Here is a 19034-nt window from a genome sequence, read left to right as displayed (position 1 = left end):
AGCAGGTATTACACAGTGAAACCAATCACAGATATTCCTCTGCAGAGCACACCTAGAAGCTGACCTAACAGCCTTGCTAACAATAGTGGGAAAGACAGGTTCTCAAGTAGCTGCATTCCAGACCATTTGAGGCTCACCTTAACTTGCCCCTTGAAACAAACACTACCATAAAAGCTGTCTGGGTTCATATGTAACACTTTAAAAAGCCATACTTGACAGCTATGTTGTCATAACTGTGAAATACAGACCTCCTTTACTTCAGAGCTGTGAAATATTACTTCTCTTTCCTGCTAACTGGCAGCAGGAATTCTGCTATATCCACTATACAGCGTATATAATAAAGAACAGATGCCTGTGAATTATGATGCTGTAATTCCATCGAGGGCTTCCAGAGATGTCAAACCACAAAGACAAAGCCTGAGCAGCTCACGGAGATACCTGAACAGACCAGGATCATTGCAGCAATGACAGTTACCTTTCTGAACAGCATGTGAATCCTCTTCCTTTCTATCTTCGATTCTTCCCTTCTTCTGACTCAGCCCCTTATCCATCCCACCATCCTACTTTCCCTCCTACCTCTTCTTCCTTCAGGTGAAATCCCACTCCCACCTGCCTTAAGAATGCAATTAGTTTCCCTGAGGACCACCTGGCCCTGAGAAAAGGGCTGTTTTTCTAACACAGCTTTCACAGTGGGTGTGAATGTAGCAGTGAATTCGTCCAACATCTTTACAGCCTCCCAGAAAACGATGCCAGTGACATTCTTAGCAAGAGCAATATTTTAAAGAAATTAACAAAAAACTCAGAATCCATGGAACATTTTCACGTACCATTACCAAAGGCAGATGTTAATGCTATTGCCAGCTCTCTACTTTTGGCTGCACGGCTTATATACAGTCCTGCAAATGACGTGTCAAGATGCCTCGACTGACCTTCACCATACTTCAGCCCGTATTTTGGGTCTTCATCATTTTTAGGAGCATACTTCAGACGTGCAGCCGCCTCTTTGCTACCCAGAAGAGCTGAGACGTGCTGCACAGTGGAGCCCCAGGATGCACAGAGCACTGGGGAAACACAGGAGATGGGAGGACCAGCTCAAATCCCAGGAGTTACCCCAGGTGCATTTGTGCCCAAGGAACAAGACAACGCTGAGTGGTGTTTGTGGAACTGGGATAGGGCTAAAAGAAAACACCTGGAGGTTTCAGCTTAATGAAAGAAACAACCCACAACATATTACTTTATGGCTTTCTGAAGTTAAGAACTCCCTGAAACTGTGCTTATACGTCTCTCCAAAGCTCCCAACCAGGAGATTAAAGATAATATTTTTTAACAATAAATCTCAATGACAGACAAAGTGTATGGCCTAATGAGCAGAGGCCTGTAACAACCCCTCACTACTGCATTTTTACTCTAAGGAGACTGAAAATAAAAATCCCATCAACATATATATACAGCTTATGGTTATCATTAGGTTGATTAGTTGTTTTAATTTGAAAATTTTGGATTTGATTCCCAGTTCCAGCACATAAAATTTTCCATTGAAAGCAGATTTTGGCTTTCTTTGCATGAGATACAGTGGTTAGTGTTAACATGCAACCAAAAATTTTATGCAGGCAAATAAACTTGCTTCCTTTTCTTTGGGCTCACTTCCAAAGCACTGGTTTTAATATACGATGTACAAATGTCCCATAACACTGCTTTATATTAAAAGCATGAGCCAGAAACGTCCTATGAGAACACTTCTTAGCTCGGTATTTTTCATTTGTTATTATTATTCATGCCTACACACCTATGTGGAAACACAGAATCGGCTGCAACATATTTAATCTCTACAGAGGAAAATACTTTATAAGCAAAATTTAGCACGTCCCACTAAATGGTGTGAACACACGGAGGAAGGTTTATTCATTTGACTCCACTCATGAACGTCAGTTGCAGATGAAATGCCTTTACTTACAGTCCATCACAGCAAGTTACCCGTGTGATGCTGCACACCGTGAACTGTTCCAGTTAGCACACAGGATGGACGTTCCCAACCATACCAGTAAAGTTCAGAGAACACACAAATCACCAAAGGCAACTCTCTCATGGAATGGGAGGTGCTACGCTTTCTTTCCCGACAAGTCCATATTTTACAACTTCTTTAGAGACAGTTTCCCTTCTCCCTCTCCTTCCGGTGTACAAACACACCTCTCGTTTCCTTTCTTGGGTCAGCAGTACGTTCCAATCAGTGGTTTTACAGCCACAGTTTGTAGAAGCAATAGATGTTCTTGCTACCTGAGACTGACTACAGTATGAGCCCCAGGAGGCCACCAAAGGCTCTACATACACCAGAAGGTGGCTGGATTGCACTGAATCTACAATGATTTAACTATGATTGGCTGCCTCCAATTACTAAACGAACACTGCAGTCACTCCTCGAGGAGCACTGCAGAAATATGCTGGTAGTGTAATGAGTAACGGAAAGCTCTCCTTGCCAAAGATAAACAGTACTTAAAAAATAATAATACAAAATCCACTAAAAAAAAAGAGAGGAAGATTGTCTCAATTTATATTTCTTATTAAAAAAAAACAAATTTGCAGGTACAGTGTGCACCAGTCACAGCTATACCTTAAGAAAAAAAATCTGCAATGCGATGGAACATGCAGCAGCAAAGGCAAAGAAGCAGAGCCCTAGGCTACAGCAAGTGAGGGCTTGCTCAAATGCAACAGCCATAGACACAGGAACAAAAGAAGCTGCTTACCTTCAAAAGGCCTCAGGTACACAGGAGCTACCAGCAAAATACCCTCACCTCCACTGCCAACCCTTAAATGAGGGCTGGGAAGGGGTGGATCCTGGCTCCATCCCTTCCATCACTCAGGTTCACTGCACACACCTGAGCTCCCCTAGGCTGGCCCTGCTTTCTCACCAGGTGCTCAATCACTGCTTCAAGCTGTGACTTAGCATTGCCACCACACCTGTGCAAGGTATATTGAAAGACAATTGCAGATACAAAGATTAAAAAAAAAAAGTGGTTCTTTACCTGAACCACTGTAAGATGACGACGAAGGCGTTCTCCTGGAGAAGCTTTTCACAGCCAGACTCTGCCCCCGCTGCTTCCGCCTCCAGGCTGTTCGGCACTTGGAGTCTATGCTCTGCTTGATTCGATACCAGTCAGATTCTGAGATCCCAAATTTATAAAAGAGATGACCTGTAATTACAGAGAAACACAAAGGGATGGCACCCAGCTCAAATCCCTGTTTTCAGGAACACACAGCGCTGATGGATGCTGCCACGCACACACCGGGCAAACAAGGAGCTGAACGACTCAGAACAGCCTAAAGAAAAACAGTGAGAGTTAGAAACACACCAAAGCTGTACAGTGGGATGATTTCAGCAGCAGCTTCAACAATATTCACAAAATTAAGTGTGCACAGTTGTGTATTTAGAAGCATGAAGTTTCCAAATGTATGCTTCCACCCATGGAAACTGCATCGAAGACAAGCAATATGGCAACAGAAGGATCCAGCTCTCCTAAGCCCAAACTGGAGAAAGCTTTATTTATTGCTGATAGTGCTCACAACGTGTGCATGATAAGCATGGGGTCGCATAAAGCTGCATGTAAAACAACCTCTTAAAACTCAGCGCGGGATTCAATAGAATCCAATAAAAACACAGCACAGAATTCAAATCTGAAAGCGTTACTACCATTATGGAGTCATTTAAAGAGCCACATTCTGCACTTCCCAGCATCTGGTGCTAAGTTGCCAAACTCTTATAAAAACACCATGTTGACGACTTGTGAGTTGGACCTTTTGAGTATTTTGAAACAAAGCTGATACAGATGGAGTCCCACTGCCAACACAAACCACATTCGTTAGCATCTGCAAACTCTGCCATCGAAGTGGAAGCCTAATTGTACAAGAAGCAGTGCAAAAATACTCGTCAGGCTCCAAAAAATACTCATTTCAACATCTGGACAAATAGATTAAAAATTGAGAAGGAAACCTGTCGTACATGGTAGCTTTTTCAAGGCACTTCTCACACCGTTTTGCTGTAACCTTACAGCGGTTTACATCTTGCTAAAGCACTCTGAACTGGGGGTGTCCGACTGGATGCTAAGGGAAATTTATAACCCAGAACTGCAGAAAAAAGCACTTCAAAAAGCGAAGAAGTGAAGCCAACATTTCCAAACTGTGATGTAAACCAGAACCATCCGAGCATTCACCAATCATTGAAATTTCAGTACTTCTAAACTTCTCAGATTTAGATCTGCAATAGTTAAAAGCCAACCCAAAGCAGCAGTATTTGGTTTCGGTCAACGTGGCTGTGCTTGAAGGAGCTCTTAAAATTCTTGTATTCTTTTTGTATTAATTGCTTGCCATGCCCAGCACAATAAAACCATCTTTTCAACCTACTGTGTTTACAAATTTACAGCCAAGAGGATCCTGAGGTACATAAGTGGTTACACTCAAGCTGCTGTACAGCCCTTTGAACAGTGCATGTCTATTCCTGCAAGAGAAATGAAGGTGACAGCAGCAAAATGCCAGGCTTGCGCAGACTAAGAGCTCTGTGCTTTCCTTTGCATTATAACAGAGCCCTCAGAATCTGCAATTCAAGGGTGCTGATCTAACGTGCTCAAGGGGAACGTCGTATCCCTTCAGACATCATCATTTTCCTTTTGTTTTCTGATTACTTTAGTACAGATTTGTTCAAAAAGCCACTCGAACACACAGGAGGAAAGCACTGGCATCAAGAATTTGGTTCCAAAGCGCTCTAAAAGGCTGAGGACTGATGACCAGCGAGTGACAGGGCCATGTTATTCAAAATTGCTTTACAGCCCCTCTCTGTGTCTCCAAAACAAGGGTGGGAGTAGGGAAGGAGGAAAACCAATCGAAATTATCATCTGCTGCTGTGCAACAGTTTCCTTTCCATGGGTGTCAGCAAAAGGAAAGCACATACTGTACTGTAAATAGTGAGACCACACTTTGGAGTGCAATCTATTACCAATATGCGCTATACGGAGAAATGGGTTTATAAATCTTTGCAGCAATGTCCAATAAAAATAGTTGTGTTTTAACTCTTGGTATGACCTCAGCTGTCAGTGCACACAGAGTAGTTGTGTTGTCCTGCATAACACGGCCGTGTGCTGTGATTATTTTGAACAAATGTCTGTATTTTGTTCATCAAGACATTTTAATGACTATCATCTCGTGCGCTGCTGTTAGAGAAATGACTGCAGGTCTGAGAAAATTCACAGTACAGCAGTCCAGCCAGACATTTTAACTCTTATGGTGTCAGTATGGCACATTCCAGGACGCCTCTTTGTTTCAACAGAAATCAAAAGCAAAATCATTTATGACAAGAGCCTCAGTGAGCTGTTTGCATTAGGAGAGCTTAAGAAAGATGATGGGCAGAGGTGAGACATAAAGCATTCCAGAAGCTGCTCTGTGGACAGAAGACAAGAAACATTTGGCTTACTGACTGCAAAAGTTAATTAAAGTGACAAGAAATAGTCACAAAAAATTGCATAGAGGGACCACTGCCTTCATGGAGAGAACACGACAACAAAGGAAAGCAAGGAAGACAGAAGACAAGCTGAGGGTATAGTGAGAAAAGCAGATTTGGGACTGGAGAGACTGTCACAGCTGGGTGTATTTCTCTTCCCTTACCCACAGAATTCCAACCTAGCCACCCAAAGGCATAAAACTGGTGCAGGTGACACAGCCATTGCATGCACACAACTGTGTGCTCAGCCACAGTGACTGCACCTGCAAATTGGGCATAGCAAATCAGCCCTTAAGCACCAATATAGCTGACATCAAGGTTACATGAATTACAGATGTACAAATCCATCTCCTTGGTACTCCAGCTCTAAGTGTTACCCTAATAACAGGTCTTTAGCAACTGCCCCAGAGCTGCCTGCTGATGGCTGAACAAGGACTAAATGCAAGTGACAGCGGGGTGTTTCTGAAGTGCACATGGACATATAAATCTGATTTACCCCTAGCAGAGAGATACGACTCGAGAACATGTGCAAGCAATACCAGAGAAAGTAAGCGTGCTGCCTCGCTGCTCTCTTCCATAAGGGATCACATGCAGCAGAGCTCTCAGCCCAGCAGCTCGCACTGCATATGTCAAATGCCAGAAAAGAAGTATGAAAGGCAGGAATAAAGTGAGATGCTGCACGTGAGACCTTTAACTTGGGGAAGCCCTTATTGGGAAGGACAGCAGTGCTTTGGTGAGAGGAGATGTGACCTCTCAGAACGCTTGCTAGTCAAAAGCAGCACGAAGTGCCGTAATTTGCAAGCAGCACGGCTTCCCTGAGCCACATCACAGCCCTGATCGAAACATTTAGCCACATCCAGCAATGTAATTCAGCACTTTGGCAAAAAGACAACGGCATTTTGGAAGAGAGATGCACTCAGAGCAGCGAAGGCAAGGACTGAGATCGCCTGAGAGGGGCTTTGAAGGTCTTTTCTCCAGGACAAGGGATGGCTGCTGGTAACGTTCAGAACAAAAGGATGTGCTTGTTTTGAAATGCTAAGAGTGCAGAGCTTGCTTTCTTGGAGAACCTCACCTCCCAAATCAAGCTTTATAAAACTTCATCCAGCAAAAGGAGGACAGCATGCACACACTGGCAAAATTCAGCAAGTCAGCATGAAAAGCAGCAGGTGCATCACTACAGCTACTGCTGCACTTATGAGGACACATTTACAGAGGTTCATACAGAACTAAAAGACACCATGCCACAAAGTCCCAGGACGCTTTTTGTGCGCCACAGAATAAATCTTTTTGTTGCTCATCTAAGGAAAAAAAAACAACAATGGGAAAGATGGTAAAGATGTGGTACAAACAGAAAAGTTGTCAGCAGCGATGTCTGAAATGACCACACATTCCCACACTTTTGGGCAGTGAATGTACAAAATGTTCGGGGGTTTGAGAATCTTTCACAGGGGGGAAAAGCAGAAATAATGAAGGAAAAAAAGAATGAAAACAATGCTCCTGAGAAAGTAATCCTCTCTTTCTTAAAGGTCAGAAGTCAGGCAGCAGACAAAGCAACCCGCAGAAAACACTAAATTGTAACAAAATTTAATTAAGAACAAATTGAGGAGGAAGAGAAGACGTTTGTAATATCAAAACCAGACACGAAATATTCCACTGACAAAATCCGCCTCCGAAAAAACAAACTTCATGTCAACAGCTCACATTTAGATCCTGAACGTTGCGCTGCTTCCCGTTCTCCACAAACACCAGATTTGCTTGCAGAATTGAAAGGCAAATCAATTGCATCCACGGAGCTGGCAGGACTCCTTTTGCTGCCCTTTATCCTGGGATGGCACAGATTTGTCCTCTCCTATTGTTGCATTTTGAAAGGCTGCAGGGAAAGCATTACCCCGGAGCACACAGAGCTGCTCCCATCCACGTGCGATCCAAGCAGGCAGACCTGGTGAACTGTTCTTTCCACTTTCAATTTCAACACGATTTTTCAAGCCTGCCCTTTTAAAGAGGGTTCAAATTCGGTCTAATTTCAGATTCAAGTGATTGAATCGACCCACAGAATCTTTCTTAAGAAAACAAGGGCTGCTGATTTTGCCTGCAAACAGTCACGCAAGAACCTTAAAACTCAAATATTAAAATCAGACTTCAGTGTTGTTGAAATCTCAACTCTTAAAAGCAAGTTCCACTGTCAGCTCTCTAAGAGAACAAACGTCCTGCTTCCCTCAGTGCAGAAGACACGGTTTAAGAGGATTTGTGCAAATAAGGTCCCATGACAAATAGATTATTTGACTGCACTCTTCGGTTAAGTTATAATAATACATAAGAGCTGAAATTACACATTAATCAAATTCCTTTCTGCGTGGACAACAGGAACCCTACCTACAGATCTCATTGAGGACATCATCCTCGATGACCTTCCGACAAAGTGCAAAGCTGCTGATTTCAGAGCTGTATTACAGCAAATAGCCATACAGCATTCACCCACAGCCGGGAAATTAAGTCTGACGTGACAAGAGAATAAGGGAATTCCTAAACATCATTAAGGACATCAACGTAAAGAGAGGAATGTTCGAGGTAAACATTCCAGATGTGAAAAACCAGAGTGAGTCATTGCTTTGAAATAGAAGCGTGTGATTATACAGTGTAGGGAATGAGGACTAACATCGGGGACACCAAAAATACACTCCTTCCAGGTGTGCACTGCTCAGCAGAACTGCGCTAGCTTCCAGATGCCACCGTGCTCCGGGGTTACATAAATACACGTGTCAGCCCATTGAGGAACTAAATATGTATTCCTATTGCTTGACAAGGCAGTTGGGACAGAAGCGGGCTGGCAGACAGCGAGCTGTGCAGGCTGAGCTGACCTCAGCCACACAGTGCCCCTCTCTGCTCCCCACAGCACAGTAATGCGGCTCTAATAATTAATTACACGCGTCCCAATGGCCCCGAACTCTACCAGAGCTGGGGAACGAGATGGGTTGTGCTTTAGGATGAGAATCTCTCTAACACAAATGGAAGCAACATGTTTTTAGCTATGTCAAGGAAACTACCGCTTCAAAACGATGTTATCTCAGCTGCTAAAACAAAGCCGAGTTCAAATGAAGTCTCTGGCTGGTAGGAATCCTTTTTTGGGATCAAGGGGGTGTGCTGTAATATGCCAACGTTAGAGAAAGGCAGAGGAATTGTTCAACTAGTCAGCAGCTAATTATGAAATGCTAATTACAGCGTTAAGATAACGTACAGACTACAATTGTACGTGGCTCGAACATGGAGGAACAGGGAAGAAAGTTTCCACCTGTAACGTCAGTCTGCCACATTTAAGGAGGAAAAAAAATAATCAGGAAACAACATCTAACAGCATAAAAAGCATCTGTCTGTAGAGGCTCGTGTTTAAGCCATGAGTGAAGTGAGAGCACCGAGGTGCAGCTGCAGATCACCGCTGGTGGGATCCCAGCACGCTTCAAATTGGGTCCACGGCCACAGGGAGCATCTGCATTTGTCCTGAGCACCCCTGGGCACAGATCCTGTATGAGCCCTTCTGCAACTGCTTGCCAGACGGCATCGTTTTGCTGTGGGTAAGGACAGATTTGCATTTTATTTGTTATTTTTTCCTGTTTGGGGGGGTTTCGTTTCTTTCCGGTTTGGTTAGCTCAGCCCAAAAGGCATGAGATTCCTCTTATTACAGTTCTTATTGCCTTTTATTTTAAGGAATGTAAAGCTGTAGGAACTATAAAGCATTCTGAGACCTAAAGCATACACGAGAATAGGAGGCACGGAGGGATGCTAATGCTGATGTTTTACACCAACAACTACTATCGTGTTCTTCAAAAGAATAATTAATATAACTCGAATGCCAGCTGCTGGCTCCCACCTACCCAAATAGCTAACACATCACTGTGGCTTAATAAGAGTTAATTGGTCGGAATATCTCATTAATATTTATTCTAAATATTTACTTGTTGGCTTTTGCCAGTGTAACACAGAGCCAGTGGGAACATGAAATTAAAAAACCCCCAAATCTGAAGGATCAACCTTGGTCTGCAAGTTTTAAGAACAGTATATACAGATATATATCTATATACACACACACACACACACACACACACACATATTTTAGCATCTGTAACCTCAAAGTGTAGGGAATGAGGACTAACACTGGGGACACCAAAAATACACTCCTTCCAGGTGTGCATCCGATGCAGGCTGTTCACCAATGCAAGACCTCCTGCAGTCACACAAACACACACACACACCTTGCCACCTGCCTGCTAACCCTCCTTGCCTGCTTCTAATTGCTGTACCAACAGCAGAACCTGTTTGATTTACTCAAGACAGCCATCAGCACGCAAATGATGACATCTAGTGGAGCAGTGAATGCACCAGCCTGGTGAGGAGGGCAGCACATCCCTCATGCACTACTGCTGCATTTCCATCACTGCTGCTCAGGGTTTGTGGCGTGCACAACCAGGATCTGCTGCCACGTGGGAGGGGGGCAATCGCTGAGTGCAAGGGAGTTGTTCCTCCTTGCACACTTGAAGGGATTTTCATGCCGTGTGTTTGATCACAGTGCTCTGATGGTGAACAATATTAACAGCTGGCAATATGTAACCATCTAATCATAGAATGGCCTGGGTTGCAAAGGAGCACAATGCTCACCCAGCTCCAACCCCCTGCTGTGTGCAGGGTCACCAACCAGCAGCCCAGGCTGCCCAGAGCCACATCCAGCCTGGCCTTGAATGCCTGCAGGGCTGGGGCATCCACAGCCTCCTTGGGCAACCTGTGCCAGTGCCTCACCACCCTCTGACTGAAAAACTTCCTCCTCATATCCAACCTAAACCTCCTGTCTCACTTTAAAACCATTCCCCCTTGACCCATCACCATCCACCGTCACAAACAGACATATCCCCTCCTGTTTAATAACCAGAGTGTAATTATCAAGAATATTAAGTGTCTAACTCCTTAATTAAGTTTAACTCCAAATGAACTAACCCAACAAGAAAATAATTCCAGACCAAATCAGAGGGTTTACACTCTGAATATACTCTGCTATCTCCCTGCTACCCCTCCCCAGTTACATGAAAGCTACCCTACAGTGACAACACAAAATACAACCACTTCTATTTTCCCCCAGCTTTGAAAGAAAACAGATTCCCAGGGCTGAAAAACATCATCTCACCAATCTGAAGGCGCAGCAAATGAAACAAAATACTTTGGGGAATTTAAAAAATAAAATAAAATAAAATAAAAAAATACCCCACAACAGAAGATCTGTGATCTATGTTCATTTCCTCCCAGAATGTATATATTCATGCAACATTTGGGTCGCAGGACAAAAGTGAAATTGCACATTTCATATATCTGTGGCTGAAAATCGCAATGGCAGCGTTCCATACAGACTACAAACGTTTTCATCTGAAACATCTTCACAAAGATTAGGACCTCAAGGACGCCAACCCCGTCCCTACCAATTCCCCTTCCAAATCTAAAGTCTCACGCGCTCACCTTCCTGCACAATAAAAATGCACACGTGCTTTTGAAGCTTCCAACACGTTCACCTTCCATTTTGGCACATTCCAAATGTCAGGGTTCATTTCTGATCAGACTGAGCAAGCAAAGATCCTCCTATTCCTTTTAGTCCCCCTTTGGGAGAGCTGCTCCCGCACGGCACATCAACTTTCATTCTGCTTTGGAGCAGAACGTACCTGGGTACACGACGCGTTTATTGCCAAGGGATCGATTTACAGGTTGAAATCAAAGCCTGACACTGAAAACAAATGGAATCACCCAATGTGAAGCAATAACGCGTGATCGAAATAAACGGCTCTGATGTGAAGGAGCCGCGGCCAACAATCACACATCAGGTCATTTCTGATCTCCGCAGCTTGAAAGAGAAATTGATTAAACAGCCGTTTGTTTTTTTACACGGCAGCACAATTCAACCCGACAGAACCCGCAGTAAAACCGATGGAAAAAAAGAAAAGCAGAGGGTTTTGCTTTCAGCCCCCCCTCCTGAGCCACCCCGTTACATAACCCCTCGCCGCGGTGCCTCAGGATCCCATCTGGATGGCAGTCACTGCCCCACGTGCCGCCAAGAAAAACTCGCTTAGGAATCAACAACGAGAATTTCTCCCCTTCCGAAGGAGTTTGTGGCTTTGGAAAGGGCTGGCACGACAGAAACCTGAACGCTGCGGGAATTTATTTACATTTTACTTGCAGTCTGCTTGAGGCATCTCCCCACAGCGCTTTTTAACCCTTAGGAAACGAAGGAGAGAAAAGCGAGGGAGGAAAAACCCCACAACTTTCTGCAATTCTGTTTATGAGATGTTGTGGACTCTCAGACCCCAGCAAATGCGGCCGTGAGCCATCCAGGGCGGTGTGTGTTACATCTGTGCTGACCCACCTGCTCTTGCTCTCACCATCTCAGGGATCAGATACGTTACAGCTCTCACTGCTCGTCTCTTTTAAAACCACACTGCAAAAGTTCAGTTTTCTCATTCGACAGTCCTTGATAGTAATATTACTTCTCCTCTAAAGGCTGCTGAAAGTTTGTCAGTGGAACTTATCTGAAAAAAGATGCTGGATATTGAATTATCAAAGGTAACTCCACCAAATTATTTATTTATGTACACATTGAGCCCAAGCAATGCTGGGGAGCCGTCGGCCTCCAGAACAGGCAGCAATAGAAAGGAATGCTCCTGGCTCCGAACCCAGAGGGGCACCTACCCTGCATACAGCTGTAACCCTGCAGAAGGGTCCACAAATGGAGAAATCAGCCCAAAGAAAACAGTGATCAGCACCTTGTGATGCAAAAGTCTTCCCTTTCACTTCAAACTGCACAGCCTGGATGGACCCGCAGCGCTGATGGAGAAGATCCCTGGTCTTTGCTGTCAGTGCTAACCAAAAAGGGCCCAGCCCTTCTCACTGATGTCACTGCATGGGGATTCTTCCTACAGGAATCTGCAGTGGCATCTGAAATCCACCTAACAACCCCTTGGTTTTCATTCTATAGCTACAATGCAAATAAATGACCATGTTTGTAGCAGGAATTCTCACGTATCTTTCTAACCAACGACACAATTTTGACGCTTTTTACATTATACCCTCCTGAAGCAACATTTGAAATCGCTAAGGAAACTCTTCTTACATTCATAGACTGATCTGTTTTAGCAGAGCAGGGCACTTCAGCACGTACATTAAGTCTGGCCAGAGCGCAGAAGCATTAACAGGATGGAACAATCACGTTTAAGCCGTAAAGAGACGGTCCAAGTGACCTCATGTTTTAGCTTTCTTCTTTCTCTAGAGCTCATGAACTCACACATGCTTGACAGCACATCGTGCACAATCAAGCTACATGCAGTCACAGCTACAACTGACAGGCTAGGCAGTTGGAAATGGAAAACTAAATTCATCACTTTTACAATGCAGGAACCACACGAGAAGTGCGAGACGCAGAGAGAAAACACCCTGCAAACAATTTATTTCTTCTTCCCCCAAAACTGCCACCTTTATTTCAGTTTATTAAACAGCAACTGGCTCGGATAGTAATTGAAATACACATAAGCACCCAGGAAAGAAGAAAACAAAAGCCAGCAGTAAATTACAGCGCTTACATAAAGTCAGTAAGCAAGGGCCAGCATTGATGCCATTTATGAGAACTGCGGTGCCGAGATAAACTCGATGGGTTCTCATATTATCTTCTTGCCTAGCCTCAAAAGAGGTTATCACTTCCCTCCATGTGGCAGCGTTTAATTGATTCACAAAGCAGCAGCTATTTGGAACTGAAGCCAGGCTTCTGCAGCTCTCAGGAAGACAACGTGTTTGCAACAAGCAGCACTGCTGCATCAAGGCCTTTCCTGAGGGTGCTGTCCCAAAAAAATAATGCTTTTTGGATATTGTAAGAGCATAACAGAAATGTTTTCTTTGCCTTCTTTTCATTCGGAGATGTGCTGAGCTCTCAGACTCTGCTTCTCACTCTCTGCTTGAGGTATGAGACAGCTCAGCAGCCCTGCAGACTCCTCCTGCTCTCTCCCTGAGTTCTCCCTGTAGCAGTTACCACCATCACAGAAAGAAGCAAAAGCAGCCCTTCTGAACTTGTCAAATGGACATGGTCCACTTAGTGAGATTCAGAGCAGAGGTTTGGAATAGCACTCAGCTCGGGAGAATCTGCTTCAGCTTCCCCATCTGCCGCAGGGATGATGCTGCAGATTTGGGCTAATCCTTGTTTACTTTCATTCAACCCTTTGAACTGTAAAATGGAGTTTGTCCTACCTCTAAACCATGATCTGGCAGTCAAGAAATGCACTGCAACATCTAATAACACCCCTGTCCTCAAAGGAACGGGCTGAAGTGAGTTCATATTTCCAAACTGCTCCATAGTATTTATTACTAGGAGAAGAAAATGTTGGCAAAAAGTATTTCCAGGGACCACAAGATTAGCTCATCCGTGTGGACACAAACCACACAACTTCTTCTCTGAATGCTACAGCTTGGAAAATTAGTTAACGTCCTATGTAACAAAGAAACAGAAGCATGGGTTAAACAGAAAGCATCAGCAATCCTGATGGAATCCACCACCGAGCTGCGTGGCTCCAGTTGCTCAGAACCAGGACTTGGAGCAATCCATGCTGCAGTTATGTGCAATACTGTGTTGTACCACTGTACAAATGCCATATATTCTAGGGCAATATTCCAAGATGAGACACATGTGAAGCCCAGGTAACGAAAGGAAGACACAGTGCAAAACAAGCTTAAAGAGATTAGGAAGCAGAACGAAGACTAAAAAGTATTTAAAAAGTATAAAAAGCTTTTTTGAAGTGGAAAAAATAGCAAAGGCGTTCTGCATTTGTAGAACACACTCTGAGTAACAGCAATGTTTATATGAAACATTCTGTGCAATGACAAAAGTCTGATGCATCTCCTAAGACAGACCCACTGCCGAGAAATATCAGAGCTAACAGCTTGTCTGCGAGATGCAACTTCTTACCTTTCCTCCAACACGTAAAAGCATGACAATGCTGATGGAAGATGGAACATAAGCATGCTGTGCTTCTTTATTAAAATCTTCATTAAAGGCAAACGAGAAGTGAAAACATGAGTGAATGACTGTGACCAGCAGATTCCCTAGGACAGGCTCCAAGCCTGAAACTGGCCCAACCTGCACGATGTGCAGGAGTACATGGACACAAACACACACACACACACACACACACACTGCTCTGTGCAGCACACTCTACACAAGCAGGAGTCAAATGTGTTTCCTATTAAACAGATGTGGGTGGTCTGCTCCTCCATCTGAAGCAGCATCGCCTTGATTAATTTTGTAAAGCAACACAGCGCTTAATTCTATCTGAACAGCTCTCTGAAGAGCTCTTTTCTATCGAAGAGTATTAATATCTTTCAGCCAGTAAAATATAAAGATGAAATAAGTGTTAACCTATGAACTGAAGGTTAATGCAATTCACTCTACAAAGCAGTCCTGGAAGCAGACAGGGAAATTCAGCAGTACTGAACTGACAGCCAGACATAACCACAGGGATCCTAGTAGGAGGACTTTCGGTGTCCATCAACACCACAGAACGTAAGGGCACAGCTCTTCCTTCACACAGTTAGCGAATCTACATCTCTTGCTTCCACCCAACCCCTTGCTTTGCATTTCATTTGTAGATACTGACCTTGTCTCTTCTTGTTTAATTTGGCCAAAATTGACTAATGTGTTAAAAAATGATAGGTGAGAGCCTGCAGAAACAAGTGGGCAGATGCAAGAGTCACAGAGCCGAGGCACTAACAGCAAATGGGGAATAATTCATGCTATTTCCTTCCTATTCCAGTATTCCTATTTTATACAACAATCATTACTGACAGTGGTGGTGATCTTGAAAGGGCTAAACCTGAATTTTGTGTTACATACTGAAAATCAGAACTGCTGGTGTCCTTGTATTTCATGAGAAAATGTCTGTTTTCAGTAGGGCTGAAGTAATGAGCTACTTAATGACACAGAGTGCCTTTAAGTCATTTTGGTTCCTTGCCTAAAAACTTTCCTCACTACTGCTGCCACCCCACAAGCACATTTTATACCACAAATGAAAATGTATACTTCCAAAGATAAACTTTCATCTCCCTGTGGTGAACCTTATGCAGCACACCAAGAATTTTTCATAGACATGCATCCATTCATTCTCTATAGCTTCTGCACATTAGTCAAAATACTTTCTATTAAATATAGATCTGGATGTCTTCTTTCTCTTCTAGAAAAAGAGAAAGGAAGAAATAGCTTTCCACTGGCAAAACTTAAAGAAACCTGAAACAAAAGAGAAGATATAATCCTTTATGCACTGGCTTGAGCACTGCTAGCTAGGATTAGGATTAGATTTTCATTTAAGTTTAAAACAACGCATCAAAGTAGTACTGCTCAGAGCACAAGCAAACCACACAGTCAGGACAACAACATAATTTGGTTCCCATGCCAGCACTGCCCTCAGTTTTTGGTAGGATTTATGGAGCAACACATCACAGAATCATGGAATCATAGAATGGTTTGGGTTGGAAGGGACCCCAAGGATCGTGAAGCTCCTACTCACTCTCTGCCACAGGCAGGGCCGACAACCTTCCCATTTCATAGCAGCCCAGGCTGCCCAGGGCCCCATCCAAGCTGGCCTTGAACACCTCCAGGGATGGACAGGGCATCACAGCCTCTCTGGGCAGCTAGAACTTCCCCAATACCCAACCTAATTCTTTCTTCCCTCAACTTGAAACCATTTCCCCTTGTCCTGCTGTTATCTCCCCTTTCAAAGAGTTGACTCCCCTCCCGTTTGTAGGCTCCCTTTAGGTCCTGAAAGGCTGCCATGAGGTCACCCCACAGCCTTCTCTTCTCCAGGCTGAACAAGCCCAGCTCCCTCAGCCTGTCATCAATAACATCACCAATAAGAACCAGATGGGCTCTGCAGTAGCACTGCCAAGCAGGCACGGCGTGCCGGGGCTCTTCTCACCGCCCCTCTGACAAATGGAAGGATGAAATGGATGAAATCCTGGCACAGCTGAACTCAACAGGAGTTGTACAACGCAGCCAGAACCTCATCCTTAAATGTTATGAGGCATTTATCCATATGCTCTCTCACATCACAGCAAATTCATAATCTGCCTCCCGAAACCGAATCGCATTTTAAATGAATTATTGGTAGTGATAAAATAACACGAAATCATTGTTTGTGGGCCAGCGTTGTTCCTAGTAAATTTATTGCTTCATAAAGTTTACATGAATTCTCTCCAGTTGTCACTATAGATGCAAATCTCAACAGCCATTAACATCCAGGCACCCAAAACAACAAACTGTGGGCAGGTTCATGCAGGGCACAGTTGTTTCCAAAGGCACACAGCCTCCAGTTGGTTACATATTGGCTCCCAAAAGAAAGCAGTGCACCAGTCAATGTGCAGAAGGAACTTTCAGAACTGTGCTTATGGCACAAAAGACACAAACCCAGCAGCTCCTATGTCCATCACTCAGAATGCTGCTGCTTATGGCCTGCTGTTGGTTGTACTCCTGCCACTGCAAACCTTTCCCACATGCAGAGATCACCTCAACCATCCCATTTCTTAAGGATCACAATGCCTCACAGAAATGACGTGCCCCTAGCATTAGCTCACACATTCCTTCCCAACATCCACCTTTTCAAACCTGTCTAGGTTTAAGAACAATGTAACGCAGTCATTTGCACTGATGAGATCAATAGATAAAATTTAGGAGATCCAAATTCCTTTGGATCATAATCTCCTCTACAAATACACATTTAATGTGATTGCAGTACAAGCCTGACATCTGCTTCAGGTACACAAAAAGACAATTGGCCTAATGCAGCAAACTGAATGGTTATTGCCTATTACATTCCCTGAGATAGCCAGTAAACTACTAGAAATAAAAACAGGTCAATAGGAGTTTATTTCTTGGCTCAGTTTAGAAAACAGAAAGCAGAGCAGTATCATCATCAAACACTTTTCTGTGTAACTATTAAACCCATTGCCTTAACAAAAGCATAAAAACAAAACATCAAATTCTTCAAACAGCAATGGAAATAAGCTCTGTCTGGCTACATTCTTAAGCCTTAATTGGCATTTCAAATTGGCAATGGCATACAAAACATTGTAGTGTAACAAATTATTCCTTCCCTACTAATCCATGGATGACCTACATAAGATCTGGCTATAAAGAGTGAGATCTGGTTCAGTGAGTCAAGCTGGTCATTTTCAGACACACTCAATTCTACACTCATGTTTAAAGCTTTCCTCCCTTTACACAACATACGTAGAAAGGCATCACACAAGAGCTGAAGCACTGTATCAGATGCATGTCTGCAAGGCTTTCAGGCCTTCACCTACTTCCTTTGCAGTAAAATATTTACACCACAGCACGAGGAAGAGACTTGGCTGTCCTCATTAATGTATTCACCAAGTAATCCCCTACTAGAAGCCACTGTATCAGAGTGAGATGCATATATTCAGATTCTTTTTCACTCCTAACTAGGGGCTATGCTTACTATATTCTGTATGCAAAACATTTTTAATACCTTTCACACTGCCAAAAGCTCCATCTGCAATATAAGTAATATATGCAGTAACAAACAGATAGCTTTAATTACCAAAAAGATTCACACACACTGCAGCAGCCAGCAGTACATCAACATTCTTGCTGTGAAGCCACAGACTTTGTGACACTTAATCTCTCTTCAAAAGAGATGGCAATTTTTTTCCATCTCAACATCAGAGTGACTTCTGAAATAATACACACAAATGAAAAGTAAAAACCTGAGATGAAAGGCTATTATTTTGAACGCATGAGCAGTATTTAAATGCCCCTGTTCACTGCAGGGAGTTGGACTAGATGACCTGTCAGGGTCCCTTCCAATTGAAGAGGTTCTATGGTTCTATGAATAACTAAATAAATAACTCGTTTCCTTTTATGATCTCTTTCAATTTAGCCAAAGACTATTTGCTACACTTGGTGTGCTTGCAGCTGCTAGCTGCAATTAAATCTGAATTCAGATTTTGATACTGAGGCATTTCTGGCCCACAACAAGCTAACTTAAAGCAGTCCATTAGGATTCCTTCATAAACAACAGCTGAAAAACCATTTGTCTGGCAACACGCTCCATTCTCACGTAGCGCAACTGGAAGAGGCCCACAGTTGCTGTCCTATCAATGCAGAATAAACCTGGAACTTTCAGTACTGTACTCACAGCGGATTCCGTATATCATGAGAGGATCGAGCTGCTTCTTGCCATGCTTCCCCTGGCCTGAAAGGTTGGAGATGGCCTGAATTTCCCGATGGAAGAGATAATCGAGCAACGTCAGCGCCATCTTCTCGGCCGTGCGGCAGTTGGTGCTGATGTGCAGCATGTCAGCAGGGGTGATGGGGCAACGGACCCGCATCTCAGGGTTATTTTCATCTCCAAGCCACGTCCCGTTGGGGTAATCCTCTAGAAACAGAGATTGTGGAAATTGTTATCGTGACCAGGAATGAAAGAGTCAGGTTCAGGTAGCAGCCGACATTTAAGTTCTTCCTGTT

At 43.7% G+C, this 19034-nt stretch overlaps 1 protein-coding gene across 6 annotated transcripts in view; it reads right to left on the bottom strand.

The window, feature by feature from the left end:
- LOC122161739 (BTG3 associated nuclear protein) overlaps window positions 1-19034 on the bottom strand; it is a 131827-nt gene that overhangs the window by 74830 nt on the left and 37963 nt on the right. For all 6 annotated transcript variants that reach the window (XM_042821342.1, XM_042821343.1, XM_042821345.1 and 3 more), the window contains 2 exons: window positions 18706-18945; window positions 3021-3188 (listed from right to left, as the gene is read on the bottom strand). In XM_042821342.1, coding sequence (XP_042677276.1) covers window positions 3021-3188; window positions 18706-18945 — 408 coding nt within the window. The remainder of the gene's footprint in view (window positions 1-3020; window positions 3189-18705; window positions 18946-19034) is intronic.

Source organism: Centrocercus urophasianus, unplaced genomic scaffold, assembly GCF_019232065.1.
Source record: "Centrocercus urophasianus isolate 14NV4802_14NV808 unplaced genomic scaffold, USGS_Curo_1.0 seq_2, whole genome shotgun sequence".
NCBI lineage: Eukaryota > Metazoa > Chordata > Aves > Galliformes > Phasianidae > Centrocercus > Centrocercus urophasianus.
This window is presented reverse-complemented; position numbering and strand designations above follow the sequence as displayed.